The sequence below is a fragment of the Botrytis fragariae genome (assembly GCF_013461495.1).
Source record: "Botrytis fragariae strain BVB16 chromosome Unknown tig00000050, whole genome shotgun sequence".
NCBI classification, from domain to species: Eukaryota; Fungi; Ascomycota; class Leotiomycetes; order Helotiales; family Sclerotiniaceae; genus Botrytis; species Botrytis fragariae.
This window is the reverse complement of record NW_023500992.1, coordinates 1,934,614-1,951,710: the sequence shown is the minus strand read 5'-3', so window position 1 is coordinate 1,951,710 and position 17,097 is coordinate 1,934,614. Positions and strand designations below refer to the sequence as shown.

Below are 17,097 nucleotides of genomic sequence, written 5' to 3'. Positions count from 1 at the left end.
TATGGATGATGTCCTCGACTTGAAGATATCCAACTCAAGGGATGACAGGTCACTGCAAACAGACAATCGTATATGGTAGGATCACCTAGTACTGGATGGATGGACCTCCAAGGTTATTGTTACTCCTTTATAAATCGAGGGGTAGATCTATCTGTCCTGTCTGCACTACCTAGGTAGTATCTATTGAAGTATCAACATCACTCGCTCCTAAGTCGACAAATGATTTCAGGTCTTCGTCGTCATGACTTATCGATAGTGTAGAATTTGGAAAGACTGTCAGCTAGAACTGAGATCTTTCAATCTCTATCTAAACACCCGCGTAGTAGTTCGATGAGAGCCTCAGCGAAGGAACTCTATGATATCAGGGGGGCTTAAGTTCTGGTACCGATTCTTTGATTGACTGATTGAGTTGGTGGTGGTGGCGGTGGAACTGTCATATACCTAAAAACATCCCATTCAAACCCAAAATTCTAAATCTAATTTTTCCAACGCCTAATAGCAATCAAGCGTCTAGGTAGCGTCGCCATCGTTACCCAAGTATCCTATATGTTATCCTCTCGTCACATAGGTACTCTTAGGAAAGTTATAAGAAGCGAATAACATTTTCTACGCAGTGAACGTTCATCTCATCCAACCTATCTAGCGTGATCAACAGTAGCAGCAGTACCATGAAATCTAGAATACCCAAATAAGCAACATATCAGTGCATACCACATGACCCATTTTGTCTTTCACCAACACACACACATTATTAATCATCACAAATCATACTCTTGGAGCCAAACCTACCACATGATATCACGAATCATTGCAATCGAGAATCCACTCCTTCATCTTCATAAAAGGGGGGGCGAAAAACTCACTTGCAACTCGTGCCGTGCCACTAAATAATCTAATCTAACACTACCTAATCGCCTCCCTTTTGTTATCGCGATAAGGCCTCCTAATAAACATTTCCCAGATACATCATCGCCATGCTCGCCAAAATCGGGAGCACGATCACGTACTTTTCAATAGTCAAAGATTAAACTCAAGGCTTAAGCTAAAATACTGGAAACAGAAGGCTGTGCATGTGTTTTTCTCGTTTCAAATCCTCCAACCTTTTTACCCCTTACATTTCGTACTTTTCTTAGTCTTTCTAAGGTTTCAATATCGAAAAGCGCAGGACTTTTCATCCAGAGCAATGAAGCGAAACCAATCCGCATTAATATCATAAATACATCTGAATTGTCTGTTCTCTAAAAATAGTATGGAGTCAAAGGGTCCAGTGTTTCGAGATCCAAAGTTTTGTCTCGGAGTGGAGCTTTGATGTAAGCGAATTATGCGTTCATCTCCCCCCTCTTCATTTTCTAATTGCAAACCTAATAAGGGGAAAATAATCGAAATAATTATCCTAAAAGTTCCAATTGGTAGGAACGTACTATGATTGGTATCGTATTCCTTCTTCCTGTGCACAATCTATATCTTACAGGAACATCCATCTGTGCGTTTTATCTTCTGCATTCTCGTGCTGGACGAGCATGAGTTTCTATTCCATTCCATTCCATGCCCTTTCTCCTCTCTTTGATATATACATAGCCTTCCTTCATCTAACCGTCCACTCAATGGTCATGGCCAAACTGTGTTAATAGTGGGATCAACATTCCCCCGACCGCCGCGAGCGTATCTCTCATTTGCGGTTTCGCTTGTTTACGTTGTGACATACCGTCAAGATACCCATTGGAATTTGTGTGTTCATGGGAATATACCCCCGAATCTTCTTGCATAGCATGCATTGCGACGTATCTATTCACTTGTTATTATCCCTGTCTGTATTTGGTTCGTTTGTTAAGAATTAGGGGGTGCTTACAAAAAAGTTCCACCAGAAAACAATAATAGCATTCCCGTCCACCATTGTCCTTTGGCCCCCTCAATATTTCCACCACCAAGAATGTTTACCAATAGGAACGTCGTGATGGCACCGAATGGAGCTGCGAGACTAAAAACTATGAGATGGCCACGTGCTGCTCGTTTCGAAAGGCCTTGCTTCAGTAAGACGGATGTAAGTCCAAAGGCGGCAGGCGCCTTATGGACCATGATAGCAATGAAAATGATAAACCCTAGTTTCGTGTTGGATGTAGAGGCGGACGCGCCCATAGCTATTCCATCTGCCGACGCATGTATCACAAGCCCTGTCGTTGTGGCCAGACTACGACTTTGCTTCGGGCTCGGCGTGAGTGATTGGAAGAAGCCGTCTGATTCTTCATCAGACGAAGAGATGTTTGATATTCCTTGAGATAGATTGTTAAGAGAAATTTGCCTTGGAGCTACCGGGGTTTGTAATTTCTCGGAAGCATGCCTTGGAACTTTGTCAATTAAGAACATAAGAATGAATCCTAGAATCAAAGATAAACCAATCCAGAATGTAGGTGATTCGTCCTCATCGTGATGCACATCACTTTCACCCGTTGGTTTCTCCTCCGACTTTTCTGGTGCACTATTTTCTTTTTCCTCTGCCAGAGTTTCCCTGGTGATAATCTCAACTTCTACGGGCTGCGAAGTTTCGGGATTTAGCTGGGCATGTCTTCGGTTGATAATTGCTTTGTTCGAGTATGCGATTGTGTTGACTCCACCAACCCATGATAGCTCAGAGCTTCTCTCTTGAACCTTCATACTCCGTGCTCCATGAGTATGTGCCGAGGACCCTGCAGTATATACTGCTTCAATTCCTTCGGGTATGATAACAACCAGCGAAGTCCCGACAAGTACTCCCATACCAATCGTAGATATTAATCGAAGTTGGGACGGCGATAAGGTCATAGACAATGGAATTGCTCCAGCAAGAAAGCAACTAAATACCTCATCAGCACATGAATTGCAAGCTTTGAGTAGGGGAATTACCTCAAACACATTATCACGCTCAAGATGAGCAACATGAATAAGCCGTCGAACATCGTGAATACCCTCTATTTGCACCTTTGAAATCTACGTCGCAATCCTATAAATACCAAATCAAAAGGAATATCACCGCTTCATTTCGAAATCAGAACCACGGTAGGTAGAAAGGGGACAAGACAGTTTATTAAAATCCTCGGAAAAGCAGGTGAAAGATATTTTTGCCTATGATTGCGCACTCCCACTCCCTTTATAAAGAAATTAATTCGTCACTCCAGGATGACAGATTTGGGGTCTTAACTCAATGCACGAACGAGGCTGAACTACCAGATTGAACTAAGCTAATAATAAAGAGTGCCACATTGCTAAGTAATTTATTAGAAATCCCTGTAACTTCTGGGGAGAAAACGCGTCTCGGCGGAAAATCACTCTACTCCCTACGCGATTTAATAAGCTCTGGTGAAGCTTTGAACCTGTACAGAAATATTTACAATTGGTCTCAATTGACAACGACAATTATTATTCAACAAACCTATCTACCTTTCGCATTAACAGTATCAGTAAAATCATTGTCGCGAAGATGGCCGAAATCGATTCTGATTGTAGGTTTTAACAATTTCTGTCACCCAAAGTCCTTTTCATTGTTCCCATCAATCGGTCGTATTCCTCTCAAAATATGCTGTCTATTGCTTCCCCCCCCAATGCTCCGTGTTGAAGTGTATGCGCCGATGAGCAATATTTCACGAAGATCAATTCTATACTTCATAAAAGCTAACATACTGAAATCCAGGGTCGTCCGATTCAAATGAAGCCATATACATCTCTCTTGTCACCCCAAGCACCGAAGGCATAACCTCACTTCATACCTTCAATCCAAAATTCACATATCCCATATTCGGGGACGAGGAATCAATATTTGGATATCAGGGATTGAGAATCAACTTAAAATATAATGCCTGTGATATGCGACCTGGCCTTCAAATTACCTACAACAAGAAATTCAAAGCAGTCGGTGATATAGAACCAACAGACCTGAAGGCAGTGCTGGAGCCATTCTTACCTAAGAGTATGTCCGCTTCTCTGAAGCTCCCAAAAACTGTTACTAACATCAGCACAGCTGCTTTTGAAAAATCAAGTGTTTTTGAATCGCATATTTCAGCTACCCCAGCAGATTGGCATCCACCAGGAGAACTCTTTCGCGCAATTGAGGTCGGTGGAGAAATATTTGAAATATGGAAAGGCAATCTCTCGGATCCGGTCATTCAACAAACCATCAAGCGGGTGCAAACTCTAGTCCCATTGTTTATTGAAGGAGGAACATTGCTCGATCTTGATGAATCAGAAGATGACCTTGGACGTTGGACAGTATTCTTCTTGTACCACAAGAAACCAGCCGCAGCCTCATTTTTTGAGAAATCTTCATCCTACATATTCATGGGCTTTTGTACTGTTTATCGATATTTCGTATATACGCCCGCTACTCCTCCACAATCTCCCGATGGCGACAAAATAGCTCCCGAGTTCACAATCCCTGTTGATGGTGTATCGTTTAACACTCTTCCATGTCGTTCAAGGATATCGCAATTTCTCATTCTACCCCCTTTCCAAAGCGGGGGCAAAGGATCACTATTCTACAATGCCGTATTTGACTACTTATCCAGTGACCCATATACAAGAGAAATCACAGTGGAGGATCCAAATGAAGCATTTGATGATTTAAGAGACATCAACGATTTAGGTCGCTTACTCAAAGACGAACGTTTCCTCAAACTAAGACTGAACTCAAAGGTGAAAATTAACCCTAAAGGTCCAGCACCAGCCAAACTCTTTGACACCGATGCATACGAGAAGCTACGAGTTCAATCAAAAATCGCCCCTCGACAATTCGCTCGTCTTCATGAAATGTATCTACTATCTATAATCCCCCCGTCCGCCAAAGCAGCCCTTTTGCGCGACACGGGAAAACCACAAAAGTCTCTCCCGCCTCCCAGGAAAGAAGATGAACACATGTATTATCTCTGGCAACTCCTGGTAAAACAACGTCTCTATCGTCACAACAAAGATGCATTGGCACAATTTGATCGTGGAGAAAGAATCGATAAATTGAACGAAGCTTTAATGGGCGTAGAAGCTGATTATGGAAGACTGATTGAGATGGTCGAGGAGAGAATTGAGATGGATAAATCGACTACTGTTGGAAAGGGGAAGGGAAAGAGTGTGGCTAATGGAAATGGAAAGAGGGCTGCTAGTGAAGAGGATGATGAGGATGATGAAGATGATGAAGATGATGAAGATGAAAATGAGGAGCCTTTGGCCAAGAGGTTGAAGTTTGCTTCTTGAATAGCATAGGTGGTAATATGGTTAGTATAGGATGGAAGAGGCACGTGTACTAAAAGTGGTATCGCAAATTGGTACGCACTATATCATGGAGTTCGGGTGTGATTGACTTTAGGGATGATATCAGGGAATGCTTGAAATCTTTGGTTTTCGGATGGGAAAGAATAAATCTGGAGAGGAAGAATGAACATTAAAGTCAGGCAAACTTCAGACATCAGTACGCAACGAAATTCAAATGATATTTGCGCCAAGTATTTCGGTATTCCATCTCATTTTGACCGATCATCTTTCCATTCCGGCCGTCCATTTCTCATCAACAAACACTAAGCCCAACCGTTCAACCTCAAAACCTAAAATCTCGTCCCATTAACCCCCACAACTCCCTTTTCAAGCTACCCCGCTACAACCGTCGCTTCTTTTATTGTTCCCCTGACTCTTCCCTCCTCAATCAAGCACTAACAATCCTCCTATCGTACATCCACTTAGCTTACTCACCTTATTTTTCAAAAGCGCAGGATGTTCACATGAAAGAACCAAATCAGCTGCTCCGCGCATAGTCTGGACGGCGAGGACATTTTAGTTTTGAAGGACGGTGATGGAGGGTGTGGGAAGATAGGGAGCTAATTCTTGTTGTACTCTTTTTGCGGACTCGGCGCGGCGGACGCAGACGATGAATTTGGAGGGGAGATGGGTGGGTGGTTCGATTGGCGAAGCGGGAGTTGATGTTCCTGATGTAGATGGGAATTGGGGTTCGAGTCGTATTGAGAGAGCTGAGTATTCCAGAGAGGATTGCCATGTCCATTGTTCCTATAATCAAATATCAGTATTGGATTTTGCTTTTGATTCATGTTCTGGTATGGCTCCCAAGGAAAGTTAGCTAAACAGAAGGTAATAATTCACTAATCATTGGTATACTGAACAGATGTGCATAAAAATTGAGTTTGGTCTACAAAATACTGCTGTCCAAGTGAATAATTTGATAGATACAGAAATATAGCAAAGTGACACATGAATATAATTTCTCTGCACATGTGGGAGAAGTACATATCCATTTCTCGTCCCAGCGCCTACAAGAACAGATACGGACGACCGATGGCTCCTACTGCACTTGAGAAGCACTTCACCGTTGCCAAAACAATGAATTTAAATTGGCAATGTGATCTTCACTTGACTCCATCTCTTCGAGTCAATAAAAGAGGTCCAGAAAAAACAAACGCACAAACATACCACAACCAAGAACTGTCAAGGTCATGTCTGACTCCGTATTCTCAATTGAAGTACTCATACTGATTATTTAGTCCTTCAATTGGAGTTCTTATCAAAGTAAGTGGTTCTAATAAATTCTTGAAGTATCTTCTACATATATACCCCTTGTTTGGAATGTTGAGGTTTAATCTTGAAGTTAAAAGTCAAGCAAAGCTCCCTTCCCCACCACACCAAAATACTGCCAACGCTCCACCGCCCAAATTTCACCCGACAAAGCGTAGTGCTTCAAAACTACATCATGGATACAACCAGACCAGCTCCACTGCGCAACAGTAAACTACTCAATTCCATTGAAGAGCCGACTTCTCGCGCGAATTTACCAGATCCCATACCAAGCAAACCGCTCAAAGCGAAGGTCAAGCCAGCGCAAAAAGAGATGGATCCCTTCGAAGTGCGCATTCGCTTTACGCAATATTTGCAACATCTGAATGCGAGTGTTACAAGTGCGAATAAGACGGCACAGTATGCGTTGAAATATAGGGATATGGATGAGGATTTGCATAGTTGCATTCTGGAACAACTAGAGAAAGTACGTCTATGATTTTTGGTTATTTTGTGTCTAGAGATTGGATTTGTGGGAATCAAAAAGAAGGAAGCGCGTTTCTGAAATTTTATGGCAGCGACTTGGCTTGTTAGAAAAAACGTAGCTGACCCAAATTCAGAATTCTATGAACAATAGGGCGAACATCATGTTTTTCATCGAAATTCTGTGTGATATGGCATCGAGAGAAGGACACGATGATTATGTACGCATGATGCAAAGAGATATTCTACGGGTAGTTGATGCCGTTGCGCCGGAAGATGGATCCGGAGCAGCCAATGTCAAAGTAGTGCGCAAGGTTCTCCAAGGCCTTCAACAAAAATCCTTCCTCTTACCTCAAACTGTCACGGAAATTGAGGAATGTCTCAAGGAACGCGATACCCAGCCCGACGCACTCATGTCTTCTCCGCCCGCAAACGAAGCCAATGGAAATGGAACTTCACAACATGCTACTCCCAAACAAGCCAAACCGAATGGAGTAGGGAGATTGGATAAGAGACAGATTGAACAGAGAATTGAAGAGGATCGCGAGAGACATAAGAGATTGAGAGAACATATCTGGGCTGTACCGGCCTCGGGACCCAATTCGGAATTCGATAAATTGTGGGATGAAACGAGCGATTTGGGAGATGATGATATGGATTTGTATGAAGAAGAAGCTATGGAGAGAAAAGAGGCCGGAAGGGAATGGTTCAATGAGCAAGTTCACAAAAGCAGACTTGAAAATCAATCTTGAGTAAAGGGTTACTTTTCCCCGGTCATGGCGTTAAATTGTATCATATGGCGGAGTTCGTGCATTGGCGTTCTACGATTATTCGGGTATACCGGGGATCATTATGTGGCATGTACTTGGACGGCGCGGTTATATATAGGTTTAAGGACTTTTGCATCGCGCGGCTATATAGTCTCAGGTGCTCATTTGTGTGGACAACATTGAGGAGTCAGCACATAAAAATGTGGTAATATCATTTTGTTTTACGGGGGTTTTGTGTTGTAATTTCGCTCTCAATACGGAAACAGGACATGTGGGATCTTTCAAATTATGGCACCTATCCTGTCAAATAAGAGATAAATAAGCATTTTCTCAAGATTACTTTTACTGCCCTACAAATTTCCTATTCCATCGAAAGTATGGAAGTATCGGGCAACATAAATGTTCTTACCAGTGTATACAGCGTGCCTCCTGTGCTGCGTGCCCATCTTCGCATCCAGCCACAATTCCGCCTGCGAATCTCACATTCTGGATAGCATTTTCTTTCCGTTATAATTCCTTGTGTGTATTCGAAGATTTCGAAGTGCATTGCGATGACAATGAGCCACATTAACCCTCACAGTAGTAGGCCAATTAGTTCTTGATGTAAGACGTTGGGTTTAGTGTGTGGGTGAAAAGTCGACAAATAACAAGCACCAGCTTCCACTTGATCTTACTAGCGAGATTCTCTCAGACCAGAAATCTTTTCATATCAAAAATTGGGATTTTAAAAGAATTTACCTTAAGAATAAATGTTCTTTTGTTCTTTTGTCATAAGTTTCGGTGTCTTGTTGTAGTGTGGTTGGTATCTTTTTTCTAATGTTCCTATGGTCCTTTTTGAGTTCGCGAGGGTGGTAGTCTGCTTTGCCTGGTTGGTTGGAAGGTTATATAAACAATGTGTTGCCAGACGGTAGAAAACGAAGAAATTCATCGCAAGGAATGGAAGTTTTGATTCTTATACGACATATTCTTTGCATTTTATGTCTAGTCGAGTACGAACTGACGCTCGCACTGAGCGGGAAGTTTGCCTCGCACGTCTATAGATTGGAATTTGATCATTCAAGCCCATTGAGTTACTCAAGTATTGTGGGAAATTAACTGGGCTCTCTTTGTTTGGAATTAGTTGATGGCAATCCCGCAATCACATACTGCAAAAATCGCTTTCGTAATGAGGGTTCTCATCTTCCTAACCTTGATCCATTTCATGACTTATCTTCTTTTTCTACATCTTGTATGTAAATGTGTCGACACTAACTCTTCTGACTACATAACGGAATGGATTATCATAATTCACGTCAATTAAAAACTGAAACCCTTAACATAGAGCTTATTCCTAGAATCAAAAATTATTGAACAGATTCAGAGCTACTAGCGAGCTCTTTTCATAGATTCCTAGCCAAATGATCTAAAGTTGGTCTACATAAGGGAGACCAAAGATTATTTTAAAAGCGTTGTTCTGTCTTTTGATCTTCTTCTCGAGCCTGGATTCTGAACCAAGTTCATTATCTTCTCAATCCCCTTTTGCTTTCTATTTGTAGACATAGACGCCTCAGAGACCGAGGAGTCACTGAAATCTTCGTCTTGAGAATATCGAGAGTTTTGTTTTGCAGAAGGTGTGAGTTTCGACGAAGAACTAACAGTCATATCCCGGGCACGTCATTTGGGGGTAGGTACTGGCTTTGATGAAGCTGGCTTCCTTGAAGACCGCCGCGCTGTGTCTGATACTGAATCTCGTGTTTCATTGCTTCGCCCTCGAGGAGAATGCGTTTGTGAGATTTTGGGTGACCTCTCACGACCTGTATGTGAACGCGGCAATAGTTTATTGCACAATTTCAAACAATCTTCAAGGGTCCCATAGTCAGATTTCGCTTTTTGCAATTGATTTTTCAACACTCGACGCTCTCTGTCTTTACCGGTTGCGTTCTTAAGATGGTCGTCTATACGCACGTATAGATTATACCGCCAATTACTCCGCGATTTAGCAGGTTGATGTGAAATTGTTGCTAGAAATTCTTTGCGCTGTTTATCTAATTCATCAAGAGCTTCTGGGGCCTGTCGTTCGCCCTTTTTCAACTCGGACGCTGTAGGATGCAAGTAGTGGCGGGATGTATCAAGAAGCGCTAAAGCAGATAATTCAAACAAAAGCTTCCCCAACCATGCTTCACGTGAAGTGCCATTCAGTTGTAGCATTTTATCGGCAAGTTTGAGGGAATCACTGTAGCCCTCACCGGCATTAGCAAAACATACCGCTTCACTCATAGCACCTCTCGCTTTAATAAGCATATCCCCCCGCTTTATCTCAAGGTTTGAACGTCCGTCGCGAAGCAATTCTTTGACTAGGCGTGAGAGTTTAGATTCGCTTTTACTGAACCCCCATTCTTTTTCCTGTATGTCAGAGGATTGTAATTTATGATATATCTTGCGATCACGATCATGATCAAAACTTGTATCATCCTGATAAGGGCGACGTATCTTACCATTGAGCCATTGATCCAGAAGATGGGAATAGCTTTGGAATCGAGCTTCTTGTACGTTAGACATCTCGTTACGGAGATTGAGTTTTTTAGTCCTTGCAGCTAACCATGCCCAGAATTTCTCTGCTTTAAATCTCTACCCAAGATCTCTTGTCAGTATATACTATTTGAAGAATTATGATCAGATACTTACTTCATGTGCCATCCACTCTTCCTTGCCATTTATAGAGATCATTGTGTTCCAAAATCTCTTACCAAGAATTTCAAGATCCGACTTATCAAGAGGTTCGTTTACAGAGCCACACATGACACTAAACCATCGCTCGGTAAACTCACACAAAAGAGTATAGTCCCAATTCACAGAAGCTTGACACCGGTCATCAAGAAGATTGACTCGAACAGCATTCTTGTAGCTCACGCCAAATACAAGTCTCGCAACCTCCACAGCTTTTTTGGGACTATCTTCTGAAAATTTCCCAAGTAATATCACTGACTGGCCATGTTTTTCATCTTCATCTCGAAAGCGATAATATTGGCGAGTGTTACGTTGAAGCGCTAATCTGTAAAACGTCATGGCCAAGATCTGGTGGATTAAACTACCTTTGATACATCTGCAATGAGGAAATTCTTCCGATTATATAGTTGTGAATGGGCCATTATAGAATGCTTGTAAGAAAATTTCATCTTCGAATATTGGTTTTGACATGCATCACAGCAAAACATGTAAGTAAGCAAAATAGCAAAATATGCTGAACGGTGAGCTGTAGATAGAGACGTTGGGGGTTGGGTTGAGGGTCTCGAACACTACGTGCAACGCTTATCGTAACCCATCAAATTGAAATAATGGTCAACGTGGGACAGCAAACAACATCTGAAGTTATAATATTGAGGACGAAGGGTGCGATAAATCGTAATCAGGGCAAATGACTGACATATAACGACCTTAATAAATAAGATATCAGCGAATTACACCATTTGTAATGCTTTCTGTCGAAAACTGATTTATCCCGCACTAAAAAGTACACGGTATGACAGAGTAGACCGAATCGGCTATTTTCTGGCCGATGAAGTTAGCCGAGCCCCGTGAGAGGTACGGATTTGAGGAACCTGCCCGCCCGCACGTATCTATTATATGGCATCAAGAATGAATATGCAGCTATAAATCTTGTGTGCAGTCTCTTTGGTCATTATAAGACTGATAATAGAAGTGGTTATTGTAAAGTAGTTCTACACTTAACATAGCCGCAATATACGCTCGTCATAATTTTTCTGGTTAGTGCCCTTGTTTTTCGGTGGATATTTAGGTCTCATTATTTTGCCAGAAAGAGAAGGTCTACAACCTCTGATATCTCCATTGGATAAGCCCTCGGATCTGACTATGAATCTAGTAATGCATCGAAAAATTTGAGAAATATGATCATGCAATACTAGTCATTCACTACGAGGTCAAATATCAGAGCCCCTCATGCAGAAAATGCGATATCGCATTGAGACTTTCTGTTCCTTCATTCCAAAATAGGTCTAATAACCTCAACGTTTCAACATACTTTATCAAATTATCAATCTTGCGACCTCATATGTAGGATTCATCTTTCATAACCTTGTCGCTATTATTACCATCGAGGATCGACCACCCTAAGGCTATTGACAAACAAGCACTACATATTTTTGACCAGCTCATTTTTTGGATCAATCATTATTCAATTTACAACTCCACAAAAAGAATTTGAAGAGGCAAGCATCACTTAATGAGATATAAAAACGGAGCATTAAAGAGGACGACTGATAAAATGATTTGAAGAGAGGATATCCGTTGCCTCTTGGAGGTATGGGTATCCAATAGCTTAGCTCTTCTCGCCAAAACCGTTTGTGATCGCGAACACAGCATGCGTATTTATATATGATAAAAGGTGTGTAACTACAATGCATTCATTCTATTCTAGAAGCTCAACTCATTCGGAAAGTCAGGCTTTTTGTCTAACCGTGTTATCATCCTCCCGGATTCTCTAGCCTACCCAATATCACTGTTCAATCACTAAAGTGAATATTTTGTTTATATCTTCCACCATACTATCCATCTCAGCAGTAATTTCATTATGCCGAACTGGAATTTCTTCAAGTTCTCTATCAATTTTATGACGTGATCTAAGATCGTCATTCGCCGTTGCTCGAGTCTTGGCTATCTCCAATCTGGGAAGTCTGAGCCTCAGGCGTCCAACAACCTTCCGATCTTTGTTGTTCTGAACATGTAATTTCTCTATCATGCCATCAAGGTCACTTTTCGCCTGTCGGAACTTTGCTGAATCATTCCGCTTCTATGGGCGGAGAAGCTCGAAATTCCTGACCAGTTTGTCGACCTCCTCCAGTGACATTTCAGGACAATTCGTTTTGCTGTTCATTGCAACACAATTTCATAAGAACTTACTCGCAAAGATGTTTCTGTCAGAATCAGACATAATGAAGATGCCACTGGTTCTTGTGTAAAGATTTCACAATGTTGACCTGTTGAACTATGGCACTAACAGGTGTAGATCTGTAATTTGATGGCGGGTCAAGGCTGAATAAGTAAGATTTGGATTACAATTTTGGAGGTATCAAATTGACATAGATTAGTGTAGATGAAAAATAGGGGATGTCTACACAATTCGTAGCTTGATCTGACAGGAGTCTTTTGAAGTTTTCAAATGTGTTCTTTGGTGGTTAATGTGCGGTTGTGTCTAAGGATTGAATGCAAGTGGACTGGAAGATCGAAACTATTCAACGCATCATTAGAGCGTTATTGTATGGCGGAATTAAGAATCATTCTGTGATCATTGCATCTTTAATCATATCATGTACTGCGTCAGAATTATACATTGGAATTACTTCCCCTCGGATCATGCGTCGAACCACATTCAGAGCACATTTTGAGTCAGCGCACGATAGATTTTCATGAAATTCCTTTTAATTTTACCAGTTTAGTCACTGGAAAACGGATATTATCACCACTATGACAGACCTACAATACCCATGATTCTAAGACAATGACTAACTTATCCATGTGAAGTCAGCGATCTATGAGCTGCTAGTCTGGGTCTTTGAATTTAGATATTTGTGTCGCAATCACAGCACATATGGGACAGCGAAAGTGTTACTGAATGCGTTCTATTGTGGAAGCTCGGCTAGTGTGTGAACATAGGTGAATGACTTCAATTCAATGGCAACCATACTAAACCCAAAAGAGACTAGCTCTTTTAGTAGCCCTTATTTAAGATCTACTATCTTCTGTAGAATAGCTAGTTCTTTAGATAGAATACAATTAGACATTTTGGGACCTACTATACGTGGGTACTGCGTCTTCGTATCCTTCTCATACAAACAGCTAGTTACTTGAAAGATCAGGCTTTCTGCTGTGCAGTAAAACCCTCCCCCTTTTGCTCTTTAGCATTCGAATCTCCATACTTCACCAATAAGTCAAGAATGTGAAGCATTGAGATGGATCTGAGGTGGAGTTTATGTGGGAGAGAAGTTAGGATCGATATGAATCTCAATCGCCAGCAACGCCTCTGTAGCACTCATTTATGACTGGATTAATCCTGAATGTAAACATACCGTGGCCTGGTTCTAAGCGCTCGATCAACATATCCAGATATTCCCTATCTGTGATCAGGCTCCACACTTTGATCATTCCCAGACCTTCAAATTCCTCGGATTTCTTTTGCAGAGCACCCTCCAGAAAATTCTTAATATATTGATGATCTCTTCCGTTCAGAGGGACTCCAATTTGCCCCGACTTTATTTCCCAATCCTTCTTAGATCCCAATCTAATCTCTTCCTCAAGATTTTCTTTCTCGTGGTTCAATAATTTTTCGTGACTAAAGATTTCTTGCCTTAACTCCTTGACTTTATTTTGGCAACTGGCACGATTTTGATGATATGAGCTGTTCGGGACATCTTTAAGATTTCTTATCAATTGCAACAAGTCCATAATACGACCTGATGAGAAGTCAGCAGTGCTTCATTGAATAGAGAGTGTATCATGCTTTACTAGTATATTTGGTATGTGTGTATCCAACCTGGGATCCGACTTCTGACATGAGGGCTTCGAAGCTCAAATCGACAGATGGAATATCAGACATATCTATACTTGTTGAGAAAATGTATACTCTAAGTGTACTTGAGAGATATATGTCAAACTTTGAGACTGAACAAACGAGATTCTGTGAAGTAAGAACGAGATACCGATGAACCGCAAATGTTGACTGGAGATGGTTAAATCTTCTCGTGCTTTTGTTTCTACTAAGGGTCGATGAGAATTTCGGCGTGTTGTCAAATCATATAATATGCAGAGGCACAAATCAACAGTCAGTTTGATCGAAGTTGGACTAGAATGCATGCTATTGTAGAAACTAAATTAGTGTAGAAATTCAGGTTATTTTTTTAACAGTAAGATCCTCCACCCAGGCACCTTCACCAGTCTCATTGCGCCCTCAGCTAACCATAATAGACGCATGGAGCGAAGAAAATCTATTAATCTTCGTCATACTGTGAAGTGAATATCAAGTGACTGTCCTTCTCATCGTATTGGTAATGGGGATAACTGTTGAGTACTCTCTCGCAAGACTGCACATAATCTTCATACTTTTGAATCTTCTTTGGAAGTACTCTCTGGCATGAATAAAGAATACAACACGCAGTCTTATGCGACAATTTGGCATCTTCATATCCTTAACTACCCAGCGAATGCTGGGTCAATATACTCATCTTGACAGATTTCACCACCTTCTGTTTTTTCTCCTTTTCACTGATGTCGGCTCGCGCTGCATGGATGTTCGTTTTCAGTTCAGAAATGACATTATCTTTTAGATGTTTGATAATTATAGCTCGGTCTGAACTTGGCTTTTGTTTAAGTTTGCGGACGATTTTATCAAGCTTGCAGAGTTTTCTGTACACGAAGTTGAATTTTTCAACTCCCTCCGCTAGTGTTAGGTCAGTGTGGTTATGTTCCTATTCTAGGATAGTTGAAGAATACTGACGGAGGTTGTCGGGAGTTAGAATATTACAGGCTTTGAGCATGATGATGATGATCGGAACGAGGATGGATATTGAGTCGTCGGTCTTGTGATTAATTCAAAGTGGCACAGATGCTAGTGTATGATAATGAAGTGGCAGCTTGAAGGAGTTTGGTACTTATCAAGAGTCTTTGGAAGTTTTAATATTCTTGAATGCATTTCGAAATGAAGATACCGTCGATTTCAGGTCAATGTTGAAATCATAGATTAAGAAAGCTTGTCATTAAATCAAATTACACACATGTCACAAATTGACAGAAAATTCAATAAAGGCTGGACTAGGATTCATTTTATTGTGAAAACTCGGCTAGTCTGTAAAATCAGGCATTCTGCGGTACAGATAGATCCTCCACTCAGGCTCTCTAAGAGTATAATTCGGTAACTAATGTCAAACTGTCTCTTCAACTGTAAATTCTTCCGCTCATCCCCTTGATACATCTAGACCCATCTATATAAAAAGGCTGTCACACTCTTCAAATTTCCATCAATAGCAGCACTATGCTTGTCCTGTGCCTTGAAGTTCTGCGCACCATCCTACTACAGTATCTATACTCGTAGCTAAACTTTGCTGCTGACGACTCAAAACGTTAATTTCCGCGCAAATCTCTTCAGCCAGGTTGTCACGTATGACTTGCATTCGACCTCCGCCGGCTGAAAGAGTACTGAGTTCCTCTTGCAATTCACGGATTCTATTCCCATATGTCGCATATTGAGGGCGGAGACTTTCCAATAGTGCTTGCAGTCTTCTCTGCAAATTATTCTGGATTGTTCCGCGATTAGGGCGATTCGACGGCGTAATTCTGAAATATTCCATTTCTTCTCGCATGGAACCAACTTCTCCTAAGAAAACGGTCAGTATACTTCAATCTTAAGCCGGTATAATGGGAGACTACTAGAAAAATTGTGTTCTGGACGATGATATGTGGACATGATGATGGTTTGTAACAATGATAAGGGCTCTGAAAAGTCGACGAATTGTTATGGCTTCGCTAATATATAAGTCTGAGATTACTTGTATGGAGCTCGTTAGACAAGAATGCAGGTGATGAATGTTGAATTACGTTAGAGATGGTATATATATTTGATTTATTGATGAGGATCTATGGTTGTGGTGCCTTGCTTTTGATTTTTGCTTTCAGTCTCGAAACTCGACTTTGCTTGGTTTCTAAACTTCCACTTCGAGAGGAGATCCCCCTCTATTTGAGTACACTAAAGAAACTCCAAGATACCTCGGAATGATTATCCCATTGATTCTCAAATCCTTTTACCAGTGACTTGTCCTCGAATAATACCCCAAACAGACTCATAACTCGACATTCGACTCATCATCCAGACGCATTTCGCAAGAAAGTCTTAACACTCACCATTTCAGTCACAATTCCTTCGGAAAGAGGTCTTCTCGTCGAGGTGATTCTGGAGTCACAATCCAATTTTCGAGTGATAATCAATTAAAAAAACACTCTACATTAGAAATCCAGTCACATTTACCCCTATCATAGCTCGCAAAATAGTATAAACAAATCCCCCAGTGTATCTTTACTCAAATAACACATCATACCGAGATGAAATTCGAGAGTTCGAATCATAATATCAGATATTTCCTCGAACAACGCTTTACACAAAATTACTTCCGAGTCATTCCCCAAGTCAAATATACTTATCTTCAGACTTGATATCCAATCGTACTCATAGTCAACTTTGACTCAAACTTTGATTGATCATTATTGAGGTACCTCATATCATTCTTCGCAATACTCCCGCTCTCATTCACACGCCGACACAAAAATCCACCCACCGACGCAT

General features: G+C 41.2%; 8 protein-coding genes across 8 annotated transcripts; 2 read left to right on the top strand and 6 right to left on the bottom strand.

Moving 5' to 3' along the window:
• Positions 1–1,037: 1,037 nt before the first annotated feature.
• Positions 1,038–1,481, bottom strand: Bfra_004605 (uncharacterized protein; the record flags this gene model as incomplete). Its single annotated transcript, XM_037335006.1, has 2 exons — positions 1,038–1,238; positions 1,470–1,481. The coding sequence occupies 2 exons, from the start codon at positions 1,479–1,481 to the stop codon at positions 1,038–1,040; spliced, it is 213 nt and encodes a 70-aa protein (XP_037193540.1).
• Positions 1,482–1,578: 97 nt separating this feature from the next.
• On the bottom strand, positions 1,579–2,933 carry Bfra_004604 (putative zip zinc transporter protein; the record flags this gene model as incomplete). The annotated part of the gene is made up of 3 exons (XM_037335005.1): positions 1,579–1,785; positions 1,850–2,830; positions 2,881–2,933. 3 exons carry the CDS (start codon positions 2,931–2,933, stop codon positions 1,602–1,604), a joined length of 1,218 nt encoding a protein of 405 aa, XP_037193539.1. The 3' UTR covers positions 1,579–1,601.
• A 521-nt stretch (positions 2,934–3,454) lies between these two features.
• On the top strand, positions 3,455–5,214 carry Bfra_004603 (putative histone acetyltransferase type b catalytic subunit protein; the record flags this gene model as incomplete). Its single annotated transcript, XM_037335004.1, has 3 exons — positions 3,455–3,476; positions 3,665–3,940; positions 3,992–5,214. 3 exons carry the CDS (start codon positions 3,455–3,457, stop codon positions 5,212–5,214), a joined length of 1,521 nt encoding a protein of 506 aa, XP_037193538.1.
• Positions 5,215–6,715: 1,501 nt separating this feature from the next.
• Positions 6,716–7,754, top strand: Bfra_004602 (putative ctd kinase subunit gamma protein; the record flags this gene model as incomplete). The annotated part of the gene is made up of 2 exons (XM_037335003.1): positions 6,716–7,006; positions 7,140–7,754. 2 exons carry the CDS (start codon positions 6,716–6,718, stop codon positions 7,752–7,754), a joined length of 906 nt encoding a protein of 301 aa, XP_037193537.1.
• Positions 7,755–9,211: 1,457 nt separating this feature from the next.
• Positions 9,212–9,413, bottom strand: Bfra_004601 (uncharacterized protein; the record flags this gene model as incomplete). Its single annotated transcript, XM_037335002.1, is given in 2 exon segments — positions 9,212–9,250; positions 9,264–9,413. 2 exon segments carry the CDS (start codon positions 9,411–9,413, stop codon positions 9,212–9,214), a joined length of 189 nt encoding a protein of 62 aa, XP_037193536.1.
• Positions 9,414–9,425: 12 nt separating this feature from the next.
• On the bottom strand, positions 9,426–12,699 carry Bfra_004600 (uncharacterized protein; the record flags this gene model as incomplete). The annotated part of the gene is made up of 4 exons (XM_037335001.1): positions 9,426–10,379; positions 10,437–10,826; positions 12,280–12,542; positions 12,669–12,699. 4 exons carry the CDS (start codon positions 12,697–12,699, stop codon positions 9,426–9,428), a joined length of 1,638 nt encoding a protein of 545 aa, XP_037193535.1.
• Positions 12,700–13,769: 1,070 nt separating this feature from the next.
• Bfra_004599 (uncharacterized protein) lies at positions 13,770–15,298 on the bottom strand (the record flags this gene model as incomplete). Its single annotated transcript, XM_037335000.1, has 4 exons — positions 13,770–14,218; positions 14,271–14,363; positions 14,983–15,201; positions 15,259–15,298. The coding sequence occupies 4 exons, from the start codon at positions 15,296–15,298 to the stop codon at positions 13,770–13,772; spliced, it is 801 nt and encodes a 266-aa protein (XP_037193534.1).
• A 492-nt stretch (positions 15,299–15,790) lies between these two features.
• Bfra_004598 (uncharacterized protein) lies at positions 15,791–16,108 on the bottom strand (the record flags this gene model as incomplete). The annotated part of the gene is made up of 1 exon (XM_037334999.1): positions 15,791–16,108. The coding sequence occupies one exon, from the start codon at positions 16,106–16,108 to the stop codon at positions 15,791–15,793; it is 318 nt and encodes a 105-aa protein (XP_037193533.1).
• Between the last annotated feature and the right edge of the window lie 989 nt (positions 16,109–17,097).